General features: G+C 32.4%; 2 protein-coding genes across 3 annotated transcripts in view; one reads left to right on the forward strand and one right to left on the reverse strand.

The window, feature by feature from the left end:
- Positions 1 to 1,072: 1,072 nt before the first annotated feature.
- On the forward strand, positions 1,073 to 9,766 carry LOC107489265 (protein ENHANCED DISEASE RESISTANCE 2). Of its 2 annotated transcripts, XM_021142664.2 has the most exons (10): positions 1,073 to 1,169; positions 1,413 to 1,778; positions 2,413 to 2,502; positions 5,604 to 5,798; positions 6,941 to 7,076; positions 7,183 to 7,345; positions 7,444 to 7,572; positions 7,977 to 8,171; positions 8,527 to 8,649; positions 9,175 to 9,766. In XM_021142664.2, the coding sequence occupies exons 2-10, from the start codon at positions 1,469 to 1,471 to the stop codon at positions 9,283 to 9,285; spliced, it is 1,452 nt and encodes a 483-aa protein (XP_020998323.1). In that variant the 5' UTR covers positions 1,073 to 1,169; positions 1,413 to 1,468; the 3' UTR covers positions 9,286 to 9,766. The 2 variants fall into 2 exon arrangements, with proteins under 2 accessions (XP_020998323.1, XP_015965506.1); XM_016110020.3 differs by lacking the exon at positions 5,604 to 5,798.
- A 531-nt stretch (positions 9,767 to 10,297) lies between these two features.
- Positions 10,298 to 13,342, reverse strand: part of LOC107489264 (probable WRKY transcription factor 4) — an 8,050-nt gene continuing 5,005 nt past the window's right edge. Inside the window, exons 2-5 of the mRNA XM_016110019.3 lie at positions 12,073 to 12,327; positions 11,426 to 11,790; positions 10,988 to 11,146; positions 10,298 to 10,835 (exon numbers count right to left, since the gene is read on the reverse strand). Coding sequence (XP_015965505.1) covers positions 10,547 to 10,835; positions 10,988 to 11,146; positions 11,426 to 11,790; positions 12,073 to 12,327 — 1,068 coding nt within the window. The 3' untranslated portion in view covers positions 10,298 to 10,546. The remainder of the gene's footprint in view (positions 10,836 to 10,987; positions 11,147 to 11,425; positions 11,791 to 12,072; positions 12,328 to 13,342) is intronic.

The following is a 13,342-nucleotide window of genomic DNA, read 5'->3' on the forward strand; positions in this document are numbered from 1 at the left end:
AATTTAATTTATTACGTATTAATTAATATTTAAAAGATAGATGATTCTTTAAATTTTCATACTCAAATTTATTTATGCTAATATTTATCATTACTTAATTATCGAAGGAAAAAAAATGTTTTCTAAAATAAAAGGCTTTGCTGAAACAAATTAAAAGTTAAAAACAGATAGATATAACAAGAGATGAGGAAGAAGAGGGAACTGAGACAAAGAAAGATAGAAACAGATTTGAAAGGAAAGGAGAGTGCGTGCGACAACAATGCAATATGGATCCGAATTCACCGCTCTCTCTTTCTCTCTCTCTTTGCTGCAGTTCTTTCTCTCTCTCCCCATTTTTACGAAAACTGTAACCTTTTTCTTCCCTTCGTCTTCTTCTTCCTCCATAATCCATTCCATTCCAAAGAGAGAAAAAAAAAAAAGACAAACAAAAATAAAAACAAAAAAAAAGAGAGGAATCCTAGTTCCTTTTCTGGGAACGAAGGATCCTCTTTTCATTTTCTCCTTTTTCTTTCTTCATGCTTCTACCTTCCTCAGGTTCCTCTTCTTATTCTTCTTCTTGGCTTCTTTTTTCTTTTATTAGTATTATTATTATTATCATTATGTTCATGGATGAAGAACATATTGAGAAATATTGAAAGTCACATACCATTTTTATATTATGTTATTAGCTCCTTCATGCATGCGTTTATTATAGGCCTTCACCCAATTTGATGTTTTCCTCTCATAATTTTTCACGTGTCTTTGCTCAAAAGTGTTACTTCCTTAAACATTTGCAGCATTATCATAATCATAATATAACCTTGTATTCTGTTTTCCCCTCACGACATGAATAAGGACGATGTTTAACACATTATATTCTTGTTTTTGAATTGAAGTTTAGTCTAATTATTGCTGAATAATGAAAAATATAATAATGCTATATAGTTACCGAGAACCTTCGTTTATTTATTTATTTTTTTTCTTGACCAACTTGAGCATTGATTAATGAATTTAAATTATTTAATTATTTCTTTTCTTGTGTTTTAAATTAAATCTGAATAATTATTGTTTTGTTCAGGCTATCTTCAACGGATAGTGTGAAGTCATTGCTTTGTGAAATAGCCTACATGGCCTCCTGGTGAAGAAAAACTCTGGAACATTAGTTTAATTTAACTTGATATTGTTGTAAGGTATACCTATGACTATATTTGTTGTTATATCTCAATTTTAATTAAATTTTAGTTCATCCCTTAAATGTTCGTTTTTCCAATCCTAGTATATTTTTTATGGCTATATGTATCTAAAATCTATAATTTAATTTAGGCATGTTTAATTAATTCTATGTTTTGTTTTTTAGTGTGCACTTTTTATTTCCTATTCTCATGTAAACATTGATTGATAATTGTTGTTGGCGGGTTCTTTCTGTTTTGCAGCAGCGCAATTGATCAATTTTTGGAGGGACAGAAGAAAGTAAAAGCAAGAAGCAAAAATGTTGGCTGGATTAGTAAGAAAGCTAGCTAACTCTACAATGGGAAGCTGTGCTTCAAACCCAACTGGGAAGAAGGGTGGGAAGAATCACAAGAGGAAGAATCACAAAAATGGAAAGAGAAGAGGGAACATGGCCACCGCCATCCCCGTCGACATGCCGCCATTGAAGAGGCTTAGCAATGCAGGAGTGGGAGCTGATTTCACTCTTAGTGATTACATTCAAATGGAGATTGATAAGGGTGGTGCCAAGAGATCTGATAAGAAGATTCATGTTACTCAGCTCCAATATCATACTCAAATCGATGCCAACGGTATCTATCCTCTTCGTCTCCCTCGTTTATGTGATAAGGATGCGTTTCTTTGCGTTTTTATTTCTATTTTGATTTTCAGGAATTTTGAATTTTCATTGTGAAGTGAAAAGAAACAACTATCTTAGGTGTCCATCATTGGCAACCATCAAAATCAAAATTATTTTAGTAGTATAAAATATATATTAAAATATAAATATATATTAAAAATAAATTAAATAACATATATATTTATATAAATATATTAGTGATTAATTTTAATAATTAATTTATAATAGTTATCTTATTAATTCATTTAAGAAGTGTTAGAATTCTGTTGTATATATGCATCAAATCATCGACAAATAACAAATTTTTAAAGGAAGTTTAGATTTATGTTAAATTAGTCTTTGGTTTATCGAATTAAAAAATATTGTAAAAAAATAAAATTAAAAATTAAAAACACTAAAAAAAATAGATAATAATAAAAATAGAAACGGAATGCAAATGCTGATTTCATTTCTATTTTCATTTTTAGTGAATTTTACTTTTTATGTAAACGAAAAAGTCGTGTTCTGAAATTAAAATGGAAACATGGTAATTTATAGGCATAATTTGATAAACATGTTGAGCTAAGTTATTACATGGTATTTTACAGGAAAAATCCAAGAAGAGGCTTGGTTTGACTCAGTTAGTATTCTTGATCATGATTCGGATTCAGATGATGACTTCAATAGCGTGCTTGGAGGTGAGGCTTTATAATTTTTTGTAACTTCTGCCTTGTATTCTATCATACCTTCTTTCTTGGAATATCATTTTTGCACAACTATTTTCGTTCTCTAAGCAAATAACCAATACTCAAGTGTATTGCTTGTAACCTATAAAAAAAAGTGTTGTTTAATCTTTTTAGTGTGAAGAAAAATAAAGTCAAATGTGCTAATGAAATGAAAATTCCATAATTAGAGAATGAACGAACAGTAATTTGTATAAAACAGTAAGTTAACAAATAAAAAATATATTTTTTTAAGAGTGTTAGGGGTAGTAATTTTTGTGACTTGTAATCATCAAATAGCCATCAATGATGATTTTAATGGTGTAAGATTGGTGTGAGATTTTATCCAATGACTCACTTTTTCTTACTGATTACATGCTGGCCAGAATTTAATAAAGTTGCTTGTCTCTTAGATTTTTCTTTTTTTTTTTAACAAAAGAGCTCAATACAATAAAGTGGAGCGGCAAGGTCACCAAAAGAGTCTCACAACAAAATACAAGAACCAAAAACATAATGCCTAGAAACAATCCCATGTGTAACTCTGGATCCACGCTACACCAATCTCTCTAACTGATCAAAGATCTGTGGAACACCGCTTTTACTCCAGACTCCTTGTTATTAAAAATCTGTCCATTTCTCTTTAGCCACACATTCCAAATAACTGGAAAAAAACATATGAACCACTTGTTCCGTTCCTCTTTTCTGTTGACAACTCCTGTCCAACTCTCAAAATGTTCTTTCAATGAATCCGGAATAACCCACTTCCTCCCAAGGTCAGATAGCCAAGCACCCCACACTTGCCAGGTAAATTCGCAACCAAGAAACAAGTGATAGATATGTTCAACATCTTTATTACACAATACACACACGTGATCACCCTAGCTAATACTTCCTAGCCTAAGCAATCGTTCTTTAGTATTCACTTTGCCTATCAGAATAAACTAAGCAAATAACTCCACTCGTGGCGGAACCAAGCCTTTCCATACTGTTTTAGTGAAACTGTAACTGGAGATATCCTCTGGAAGTGTTTCTGCCTGTATTACCTGCACAAAAGAGTTAGTTGAAAATATCCCTTCCTTGTCAAACTTCCAAAAAACTCTATCCTGCGTATCACATGCTAACTTTACGGGCCATAAGATCTCATACAAATGATCCACTAGTTCCAATTTTCAATGGAATAATTCTCTCCTCCACTAGAAATTCCAAATCCACTCTAACCCATCCCAAAACCCACAATCTCCTATGACAGATCCTCTTTGGTTTGAAACAGAGAAGAGCCTCAAAAAACTCGACTTTAATGTCCCACTTTGTAGCCAAGTGTCTTCCCAGAACTGGGTCTCCATTTCATCACCCACCTCCATAGACAGCCCAGCAATCATCTTATCTCTCACATTGTGGTCTTTGATCCGCAACTGATGGATATCTTTCCAAGGACCTCCTCGACTAGGCAGTGTCTGAGATTGCAACATCACATTGGGGTTCAAGTTGTGGCAGGAGCACACAACCTTCTTCCATAAATGACACTTCTCTTTTGAGAACCGCCACCACCACTTGAAAAGAAGGGCTGTGTTCCTAACCAAAACATCACCCACTCCCAGTCCACCTAATTTTTTAGGAGTTTGGACTACTTCCCACTTAACAAACGCCATACTATGCCTACCTTCCTCCTTGCTCCATAGGAATTTTTTCTGTAACAAAATTAGCTTGTCTGCCACTGCCTTCGACATTTTATACAGGCTCAAATAGTAGACCGGCAGGCTATTCAGAACAGCTTTAATAAGAAGTAACTAACCTGCTTTATTGAGTACTTTCGCCTTCTACAAGCTAACCTTCTCCTCTACTTTATCAAAATATATTATTCATTTTGATCTGGTTTAAATAATCCACAAGCTTAACGAATTTAGTTTGAGTAAGCAAATTGGTACACTATATTTTAGTCTTTTTGTTTAGGGTATAAATGTTGGAAACCTATTATCAGACGAAGAACAAAATTGAAACATTTTAACTTGAACTTGTCGAGTAATCAACTCACTCATCACTTTAAAGTTTAAATAAGTGTCAGGAGTTTGAACTCTGTCTTCTATATGTAGTAACTCATTGGCCAGTAGAAAACTTTTAAATAAAGTTTGGATCCGCGACGAATTAGTCATTTACTTGTTGGGTTAAGAAATACTATGGAATCCTTAGACACCAGATCATTCTACTCATTTTAACTATGTGCATAACAGTAGTAAAATACCCTCATCATACGGGATAAGGTGATAGTACTTGAGAAATAGAAATTACTGATAGTAATAATATTTGAAGTCCTAACAATAAATATCAAGGCATAACGCCTTTTTTGGGATTTCGTAGTTTATTATTATCGAGTTGGAATTATACTAGGGAAATCAGTTTTTCTTTTTCTTTTTTCGTTTCGGATATAGTTTTGGATTAAGAAACTTTCTTTAGGCCTCTAGTTCTACAGAGTTATAAAAAAAAATTTGAATAAAAAAAAATTCGAATAAAAAAGAATGGGACTAATGTATTGGCTCACCCATATGAACGACGCTAACAATGATTATACCTGAAAAGACCATTTTAGTCGTCAAAATAAAAAGCCTTTTTTTTTCATTGGGAACAAAATAGAGTGTATTTTAATAACAACAAACTAGAAAAATTAATATTTTTAATTAATATTAATTAATTTTTTAAAAATATTTTTTATTTCTTTCTCTTTTTCTCTTTTTTTTACACTATAATTTCATTTTTCGTGAGCCACCTACCATTTGTTGCAGATCATCCTAAGTTTTATATTTTAAATCCTAATCCTAAATCTTAAATTTTGTAACAAATAAAGATAAATTAAATAATTTACAATAAAATAAAGTTGTTAATGTTGATGACTAATTAAAAGATGAAAAAAACTCAAGGCGAGCATAATTTATTATTTTTGCCAATATTTTTAGTTATAAATCTAATTTTTTTGTCTAAAAATTCAATACCATATTTTTAACCCACACTTTTAAAAAATAGTTAGGTAGACGAATTCTTCTCTTAAATATAATTGTTCATTCTTGTGTCTATATGGGTAACAGATTGTTTTCCCTTCACGGATAATGCTGTGGGAAGTGTACAATATGGTAGTACATCCTGCATTGTAGATTCAGGGTCCAAAATTGAGGAGTATTATCAAAGCTACCTCAAGATAGATAAGAACGGAGAGAAAGCTCAAGTTTTGTTTTCTTCTGTTAAAAGAAAATCAGTTGATGCAACTAACAAGACTGACTTATGTAAGTTCATATAATTTTTAAGATTATGTTTTCTAGTTCAATGTTTTTCACTCATATTTCTTTTTATATAGATTTATCACCTTTTAAGAGAAAACATCACAACTTTGGACTTTTTTGAGCTTTTTCTCCATTCTTACATTTATCTATCTAACCTCTTGAGGTAGCTCTAGTGGTAACTGGTAATACTCCTTGTATCAGTCGAAGCAAGATGACGTGTATCGAAAATGTACTTTAAGTATGATTCTTATTAGAAAGTAAAAAATTAAAGCTTGTGGATAAATTTTACTCCAGAACAATTAGGCTAGCAATGTTTTATTGAGACAACGCAAAACTACATTAGAAAGTCTGTTAAATATTAAGAAAAAATAATTTTATGGCAATTTTATTTTTTAATTTATAAGATTTTAAATCCCAGAGAGTTTTATGCTGCAACAAGACCAATTACTAACGCTACTGCTACCACTTCTTTCATCTTCGTCACTATAACTTTTATTTTTATTGTGTCACCATATTTTATTACGATCATCATCTCTTCTACCAACACCAACACCATCTACGTCACAATTTCCCTCTCATTTTTTCGTCTAACACTTTTCTCCTTTTTGAAAAATCTTTGTATTGCGCTTCTTTTTTTTTCTTATTGTGGAATCATTTCTGGCAATGATTCTTTTCCACCATACCATCACCAACGAAGGAAATTTTCAATAATAGTTTGTGGGGGTTTAAGATCTCATAGATTACACATTAAACCAACACAATCAATTTCTGTTGATGAATTTTTAATTGAAGGGGTTGTGCTGTCTTGAAATAATAAAGAAGGATCATGTTGCCCCTTTTTTTGGTTAAGGGTCATATTATCCTTCTTGTGAATGGCAGAGATCGGATCCAGTGTTCACTCATATTTCATCGGATGGAGTGTTGGGTAGAAAATTAGATGGATGAGTGGCTACACTAGACTAGATGTGATTAGAAATGATTGCATGAAAGAGAGTTGGGGCTTGCACCTATAACAATAAAAAATATTCAAAGACGGTAAAGAATTTGTTATAGCATTAATTTATTAGGATGGTGGTTTAGTAAAATGTATGGAAAACTTGTCAGAGTTATGATACTAACTAATTACTATGTCATTTGTCGAATAGGTCCATCTGAGAAATACCTTTACCGTCCCCAAGCAGGGCTTCTGATTCAACAATCAAAGCAAGAGAATGCATCTCCTGCTTCCTGGTGTGAAATTTCGCCATCCGTATTTAAGCTCCGTGGCGAAAGCTTTTTCAAGTATGCTAGAAGATTTGCATCTGTTTATTAACCTCTTGGCCATGTTAGTTAGCTAGTCCATTGATTTGCATCTAATCAATAATATGATGATGAAATATTTGTGCAGGGACAAGGCAAAGTGTTCTGCTCCAGCCTATAGTCCTTATATACCAATAGGTGTTGATCTATTTGCAAGTCCGGAGAAGATAAATCACATTGCTAGGCATCTTGAACTTCCGTCTTTCCAAGAAAATGGAACCATTCCTTCTCTTCTCATTGTTAATATTCAGGTTTTGCTCCTTTTTCTTATTATATTGTCAAATATAAATACTCATTGAATAGCACACAAGAGTGAGTGCATAATTTAACTATCTTCCTTTTTTTTTAGCTGCCAACTTATCCTGCTAGCATGTTTCTTGGTAATGCTAATGGGGAAGGCTTGAGCCTTGTACTATACTTTAAATTGTCGGAAAATTTTGAAACAGAGATCTCGCAACAGTTTCGCAATAGCATCAAGGTAAAGAATTGTGTACAAATCATTACAGCAACAATTTCTTCTTCCTTTTGTGGTTGATGTTTGTAAGTTTCAGTAAAGAATTGTTCAATTGCTGCCATATTTCTTCATTTTATTTAAGCATATACTTGCACTAAATTATTTGTCTAGAAGAAATGAATGAACATCATAAAGTTATTAACTTTGTAGTGATGCCATCTAAGTAAAAATTTAAGATTCGCAATAAAGATCATTTCAACATTTTTGGTACATCAATTAATCAATATATCTACATACAAATTGAGTCTGAGTACAACGATTTATAATGAAAACAACAATTGTCATAAAACATAGATAACAGTAGTCTTACAACAAATTAGAAATTTCTCCATGCTGCAGTTTCCTAATAATGTTGTTATGTTTGGCAGAGATTGATGGATGATGAGATGGAGACAGTGAAAGGATATAGAAAGCAGAACACGGTTCCTTTCAGGGAAAGGCTAAAAATTCTGGCTGGTGTAGTAAATCCAGAAGACATGAGTCTCAATTCTGCTGAAAGGAAGCTTGTTAGTGCCTACAATGGCAAGCCAGTGCTTTCACGCCCTCAACACGAATTCTTTAGGGTAAAAATATCTTTTCTTTCTTCTGCCTCAAGGAATTTCTAAAATATTAATCATTTGAAATATAGTCATTGTTATATGATTTGATTTCCGTACATTGTCATTATAAAGAGGTTTTACACATACATTGACAAAGTTAACTAGTTTTCACAGTATTAAACTTTATACACTATCATTGCATCAAAACTAATTTGTGAATGCTACATTGTGTGCTTAGCCGCCCCTTCATCTACCTTAATGCTACATTGCACATTTCTTATATGTAATGATTACATTTGCAGAGCATATAGCTTGAACCTCACTTTTCTACTACATAGTCCATATATTATTGTAACTAAGTATACAAATTCATTTGCAGGGACCTAACTACTTTGAGATAGACCTGGATATACATCGGTTTAGCTATATCTCTAGGAAAGGACTTGACTCACTCCGAGACCGTGTAAAGAATGCAGTACTTGATGTTGGCTTAACTATTCAGGTACACTTACAATATCCCAAGGGAACTTTTGATCGGACACTTTTGTCCCTAACAAATTTGTATTCTCGAAAAATTCTCAAAAAATTACTTTCGTCAAACAAATTGGTCCTTCGGTTCTATTTAATCAAATTTTAATATGCATATTAGACAAATAAATCCCTAAATAAATTTATTATAAGATAATTAGGTCTAAAAATATATTACTATCAGACAAATTAGTTCCTCTTCAAAATAACAGAACAACCAATTTGTCCGATGAAAGTAATTTTCAAGGATTTATAAATAATAAAAATTTGTTGAGAACCATTTTGGGAACCAAAATATTCCTTTAGAACCAAAATGTATTTACTCATATGTTTCTTGTGAGAGAGACTATATTTGCATCACTCACTCTGAATATTTCCCTAAAAATAAGAAAAATTGTGTAGTGTTCTGTGTTCTTATTACTGCCATAAGTTTCCTAGTAAAATTCTTTAGTGAGCACTATTTTGTTTGATAACTCTATTTTGTTCTTCTTTTTAACAGGCACAAAAGGAAGAAGAACTTCCAGAGCAAGTTTTGTGCTGCTTAAGATTGAACAAAATTGATTTTGTTAACCATGGTCAAATTCCGACCTTAGTTACTCTTGATGGTTGATTCAGGCAGGCATCAGTTGAGAATCTGTCGGGGAATTAAGAGAAATTGATTGTTTGACTCATAATTTAATATAATTTGGAGGGTGGCATCTATTTAATTAACGGCAAAAAGAAGAAGGAAAAAAGAAAGAAAGATGAAGAGAACTTTGATCATTTTGTTATGTGCAGTTCTTTTGTTTTTTTCCTTTAGTTTTTCCCTTTTTTTTCCCTTCTTTCTAATCATTTACTATTTGGTGATGGTATGGTACTAAAGTCCTGTGTTTGTTATTATTAAGCGTGCACCCCTTGTGACATTGTACATACCCCAAATAAATACACAGAAATAATAACATTATGTTGGGGATGGTTAGATGTGGACTTTGAAAGATCACTTTGAGAGCTTCACCCCAAGGAAGTGGTGCTGTGATTTTGACTTTTTAGTTTGTAGAATCGGTTGTGTTTATTTGTACAACTCAAAGTTGTTCGATAATTTTGATCTTTAGTAATAAAGGTGTGAATCTCATAGATTCTCTTTCTCAATTTTTGTTTTCCTTCTTGCCTTTAAAAATTTATAAATCTTTTCAAAAGTCATGGACAGTTTCCACAAGGTTCCCGAGTAAAGTTATTTAAACAACTTTAGTAGTTATATAAATAGTAATGTTCCTCTGTAATAACATATAATCTGAAATTAAGCAACCCAGTTGTACTCACTTTCAATTAAAAAATTATGTCAATTTGGTATACAAACGGAAGAAATACAAAAAAAAGATAAATATCATAAAGCAACGTATTACATGATGAGGTGATAAACAATTACCTTAAAAGAACATAACTAACATAGTAACATATTTTCAATGTACAAAAAAGGAACAAATTGGTATATCATCATCCAAAGCCTCTTTCATTAGAGTGTGGTTGTGCTGGAAGAGAATAATAGTTAAACTACTTTATATACTAGAAATTGGATTGATAAGCCATTAATCAAAATCTTTTCGCCTAAAGAAGAAAAAGAATTAAACATTAACACAGAGATGTAATGTGAATGCGAAGATACTATTTTCCATCCAATCTTAAAAACTGTTTGGTAAGCGTCTCAAAACAAAAATTACAACAACATAGACAAAACAAAATAAAATTGTCTCTATTTCTACCCTTACTATTATTGGTTTCTAAGTAAATAAAAAATTAGATAACTTTTCTCCAAAGACAGTGACATTTCGCCTGTTTATGTATTGTGTGGTGGTTTCTGTATTTCTGTCTTGAAATGGTTATCAAATAAGGACCTATGTTATCTGCTCTTCCTTCAGCCTTAGACGCGCCACAGGCTGTTGCTGTTGCTCATTGACCCCAATACCTTTGCTTCCAAAACCATGCATCTGAGGTATATTACTATTTTGTGATTTAAACTGTGATGAACTATTGTTGGCAATAGTGTGGCTATTAATCTTAGCTGCTGGTACATCATGGTTATGCTTTCCTTCATATGTTGTTATGACAGCTTTAGGGTCTGTTGAAGCTCTCTCAACATGCTTCCTAACATTACAACCTGGTGTTGTACATTTGTAATAGCTCCTACAACATTATACAAAACAAGCATTATTATTCATTTTCACCAAACGTTCGAGGAGATCGATGTAATTCGCCCTGCTTACTACAATCAACCATAATAGTTGACAAATAGTTCAATAGATGGTATCAAAAGTTTTTATGAAAAACATGATCACCTAGGATATGGATTTCCTTTGACAACTTTTTGTCCATACTTTCGCCATCTATAGCCATCGTCTAAGAGATCAACTTCGCTTGTTGTTTGCACAATGATTCTTGGCTCTGTGACTGTCCTATGTGAAGAATCTGGATCTGAGTGTGTCACCTCTGTATTTCTGCAGAATTTGTAACATTTTTAACATATCATAAAGATAAGTTATGCAGATTTACTAAAGACTTCTGCACGATGATTACATATTTTTATATAAATTGAGTGCACTTGTTTCAGTTGTTGTATAAATAAATGTATGCAAAAACACAAGAAACTTCACATTATTTAAACCACCCAACACCCCCTCCCCCAAAATTAATTCAACTTATAAATCAAAGTGTTTTAAGCTTTTCAATTATATGAATTGATAAAGTTGTAAAGTCATGATCACAGAATATGTTACCTCCTCTTGGGATCAGGCTCAACAATTTTGTCATCCACCTCATTTTCATGATCACCTACTTCCTCACTATCACTTGTTCCAGAAAGGTGTTCACCTGTAGCCTGACTAGATTCTGCATCCATTCTAGGGTGATTAGCACTTGTACCATGATCATGATGATAATCAGCATTCCCCTGCATGTTTGAGCCTTCACTCGATGCCATGGCAGCATCTTTCGAGCGCCTATTCGGACGCTGGTGATTGTGCTCTCCTTTATATATAATTGCAGTAATGTGTCCATTTAATGACCTCTCAACTTTCTTCTTCACAGGACAACTTGCATGAGTGCACTTGTAGTAACTCCTAGGAAACTCACTACCCTTCACCTATGTTTCACAAATGCAAATATCAATATTGATTACCATAAGTTACAACCATAGTTACATGAATTTATCAATTAGGAAGCGTACCACGTATCAATTCCTTTACGTACCAAAATGTCATGTATATTTTTCAAATAAAATATTGCCTTCGATGTAACTGTGCTTACAACTTAAAATACTTGAGTACAAAATTTAAACAAAAAGTCGTTAAAAGTTTATTTAAAGATTTAAGAAGTTTAAGATAGCAGAATCTAATGCAGACGGGCACCATGCTTAGCCCTTTACCTGTTTCTGGCCATATTTTCTCCAATTGTAGCCATCATCAGCAGGCTTATCGACATTCAATGAGGAAGAAGAAGGCTCTACCATGTGTGGATTAGTATTGTTGTTGGAAGTGTTTGCAGCATGAACTTGTGCGAATGACGTAGTAGCAGACATTGTTTGCAGTGAATCTTGAGGTTGGACTTGCATACTTGAGTGTAGTTGTGTTCCTTGACTAGTGACCTGTGCTAATAATGCCTGCTGATGTCCTAGGGGAACCTGCATGTGCCGCAGATAACAGCCAATTAATACAAGAAATATTTTAGGTATTCATTTTTTCTACTAGTAAACTAAGGTACAATTTTTATAAGCTATTCTTAGTATACAAATATACAAACAATGAAACAACTGAGACGGAGACAACAAAATCACGGGTTGATGTGTTGAAACAGTTATAAATGTAATTATCAGTTAGACTACGTACGTTACATCCTTTGAGTACAGTCTTTTTTGGAACCTCGCACCAAAGCTTATAAATACAAAAATGTCATGCTGTGCCATGAGGTGAGTTTGAGTTTGTAAAACTTAAAAGTGTACTTTTGTCCTTCAAAATCAACCTCTTAGATGAGTATAGAAATACTATGCCATTTGAATTATAACTCATTAACTTATGGTGTACATTTTTATCCGGAGAGTATTAGGAGAACAATGATTATCTTGAACAACATGAACAACCACCAATCAAATACAAGTACATTACACCCTAATTTAATGCTACTTATTAAATTTACTCGTTTAACCCTATTAATTCACATTATTCACACATTGTTCAAGAATGTTATTAGTTACATATATTTTTCCTTTTTATCCATATCAAACTCTTTCTTGTGTATTTTTTGTTTATTTACTCGTTATATATATTCTAAAATAAAATAAAAATCACAAATAAAAAAGATATTATAGAAGCAAAATAATTTTTTAATGCATGAAATGTATGGAAAACTTTTAGGTCATTATTTAGTTGAGTAACAAAATTCTTTTTTATTATTTTCTTAACTAGTGTATAGGAAGTTCGAACACTGCATCCTAACAAATCATTGCAGTATTTATAGGTGGCAATGAGGAGGGTAGAGGCGGATTTTCACCTTATTCGACCTGTCCCGTCCTTTTTCAATTTAGATACTACCTATTTCTACCTATAAATTTTAAACTATTGTATCCTAACTTGTTCTCGCAGCCTGCACCTACTCATCTCTATAATAATTAAATAACATTTTAAAATTTATATGTTCAT

Source organism: Arachis duranensis, chromosome 5, assembly GCF_000817695.3.
Source record: "Arachis duranensis cultivar V14167 chromosome 5, aradu.V14167.gnm2.J7QH, whole genome shotgun sequence".
NCBI lineage: Eukaryota > Viridiplantae > Streptophyta > Magnoliopsida > Fabales > Fabaceae > Arachis > Arachis duranensis.

Excerpts from the sequence above, each read along its gene's own strand:
- LOC107489265 (XM_021142664.2), top strand. The coding sequence starts at position 1,469 with ATGTTGGCTGGATTAGTAAGAAAGCTAGCTAACTCTACAATGGGAAGC. Across the intron at positions 7,346-7,443 it reads TTCTCATTGTTAATATTCAG|CTGCCAACTTATCCTGCTAG; the intron begins GTTTTGCTCCTT and ends CTTTTTTTTTAG. Across the intron at positions 7,573-7,976 it reads AGTTTCGCAATAGCATCAAG|AGATTGATGGATGATGAGAT; the intron begins GTAAAGAATTGT and ends TATGTTTGGCAG.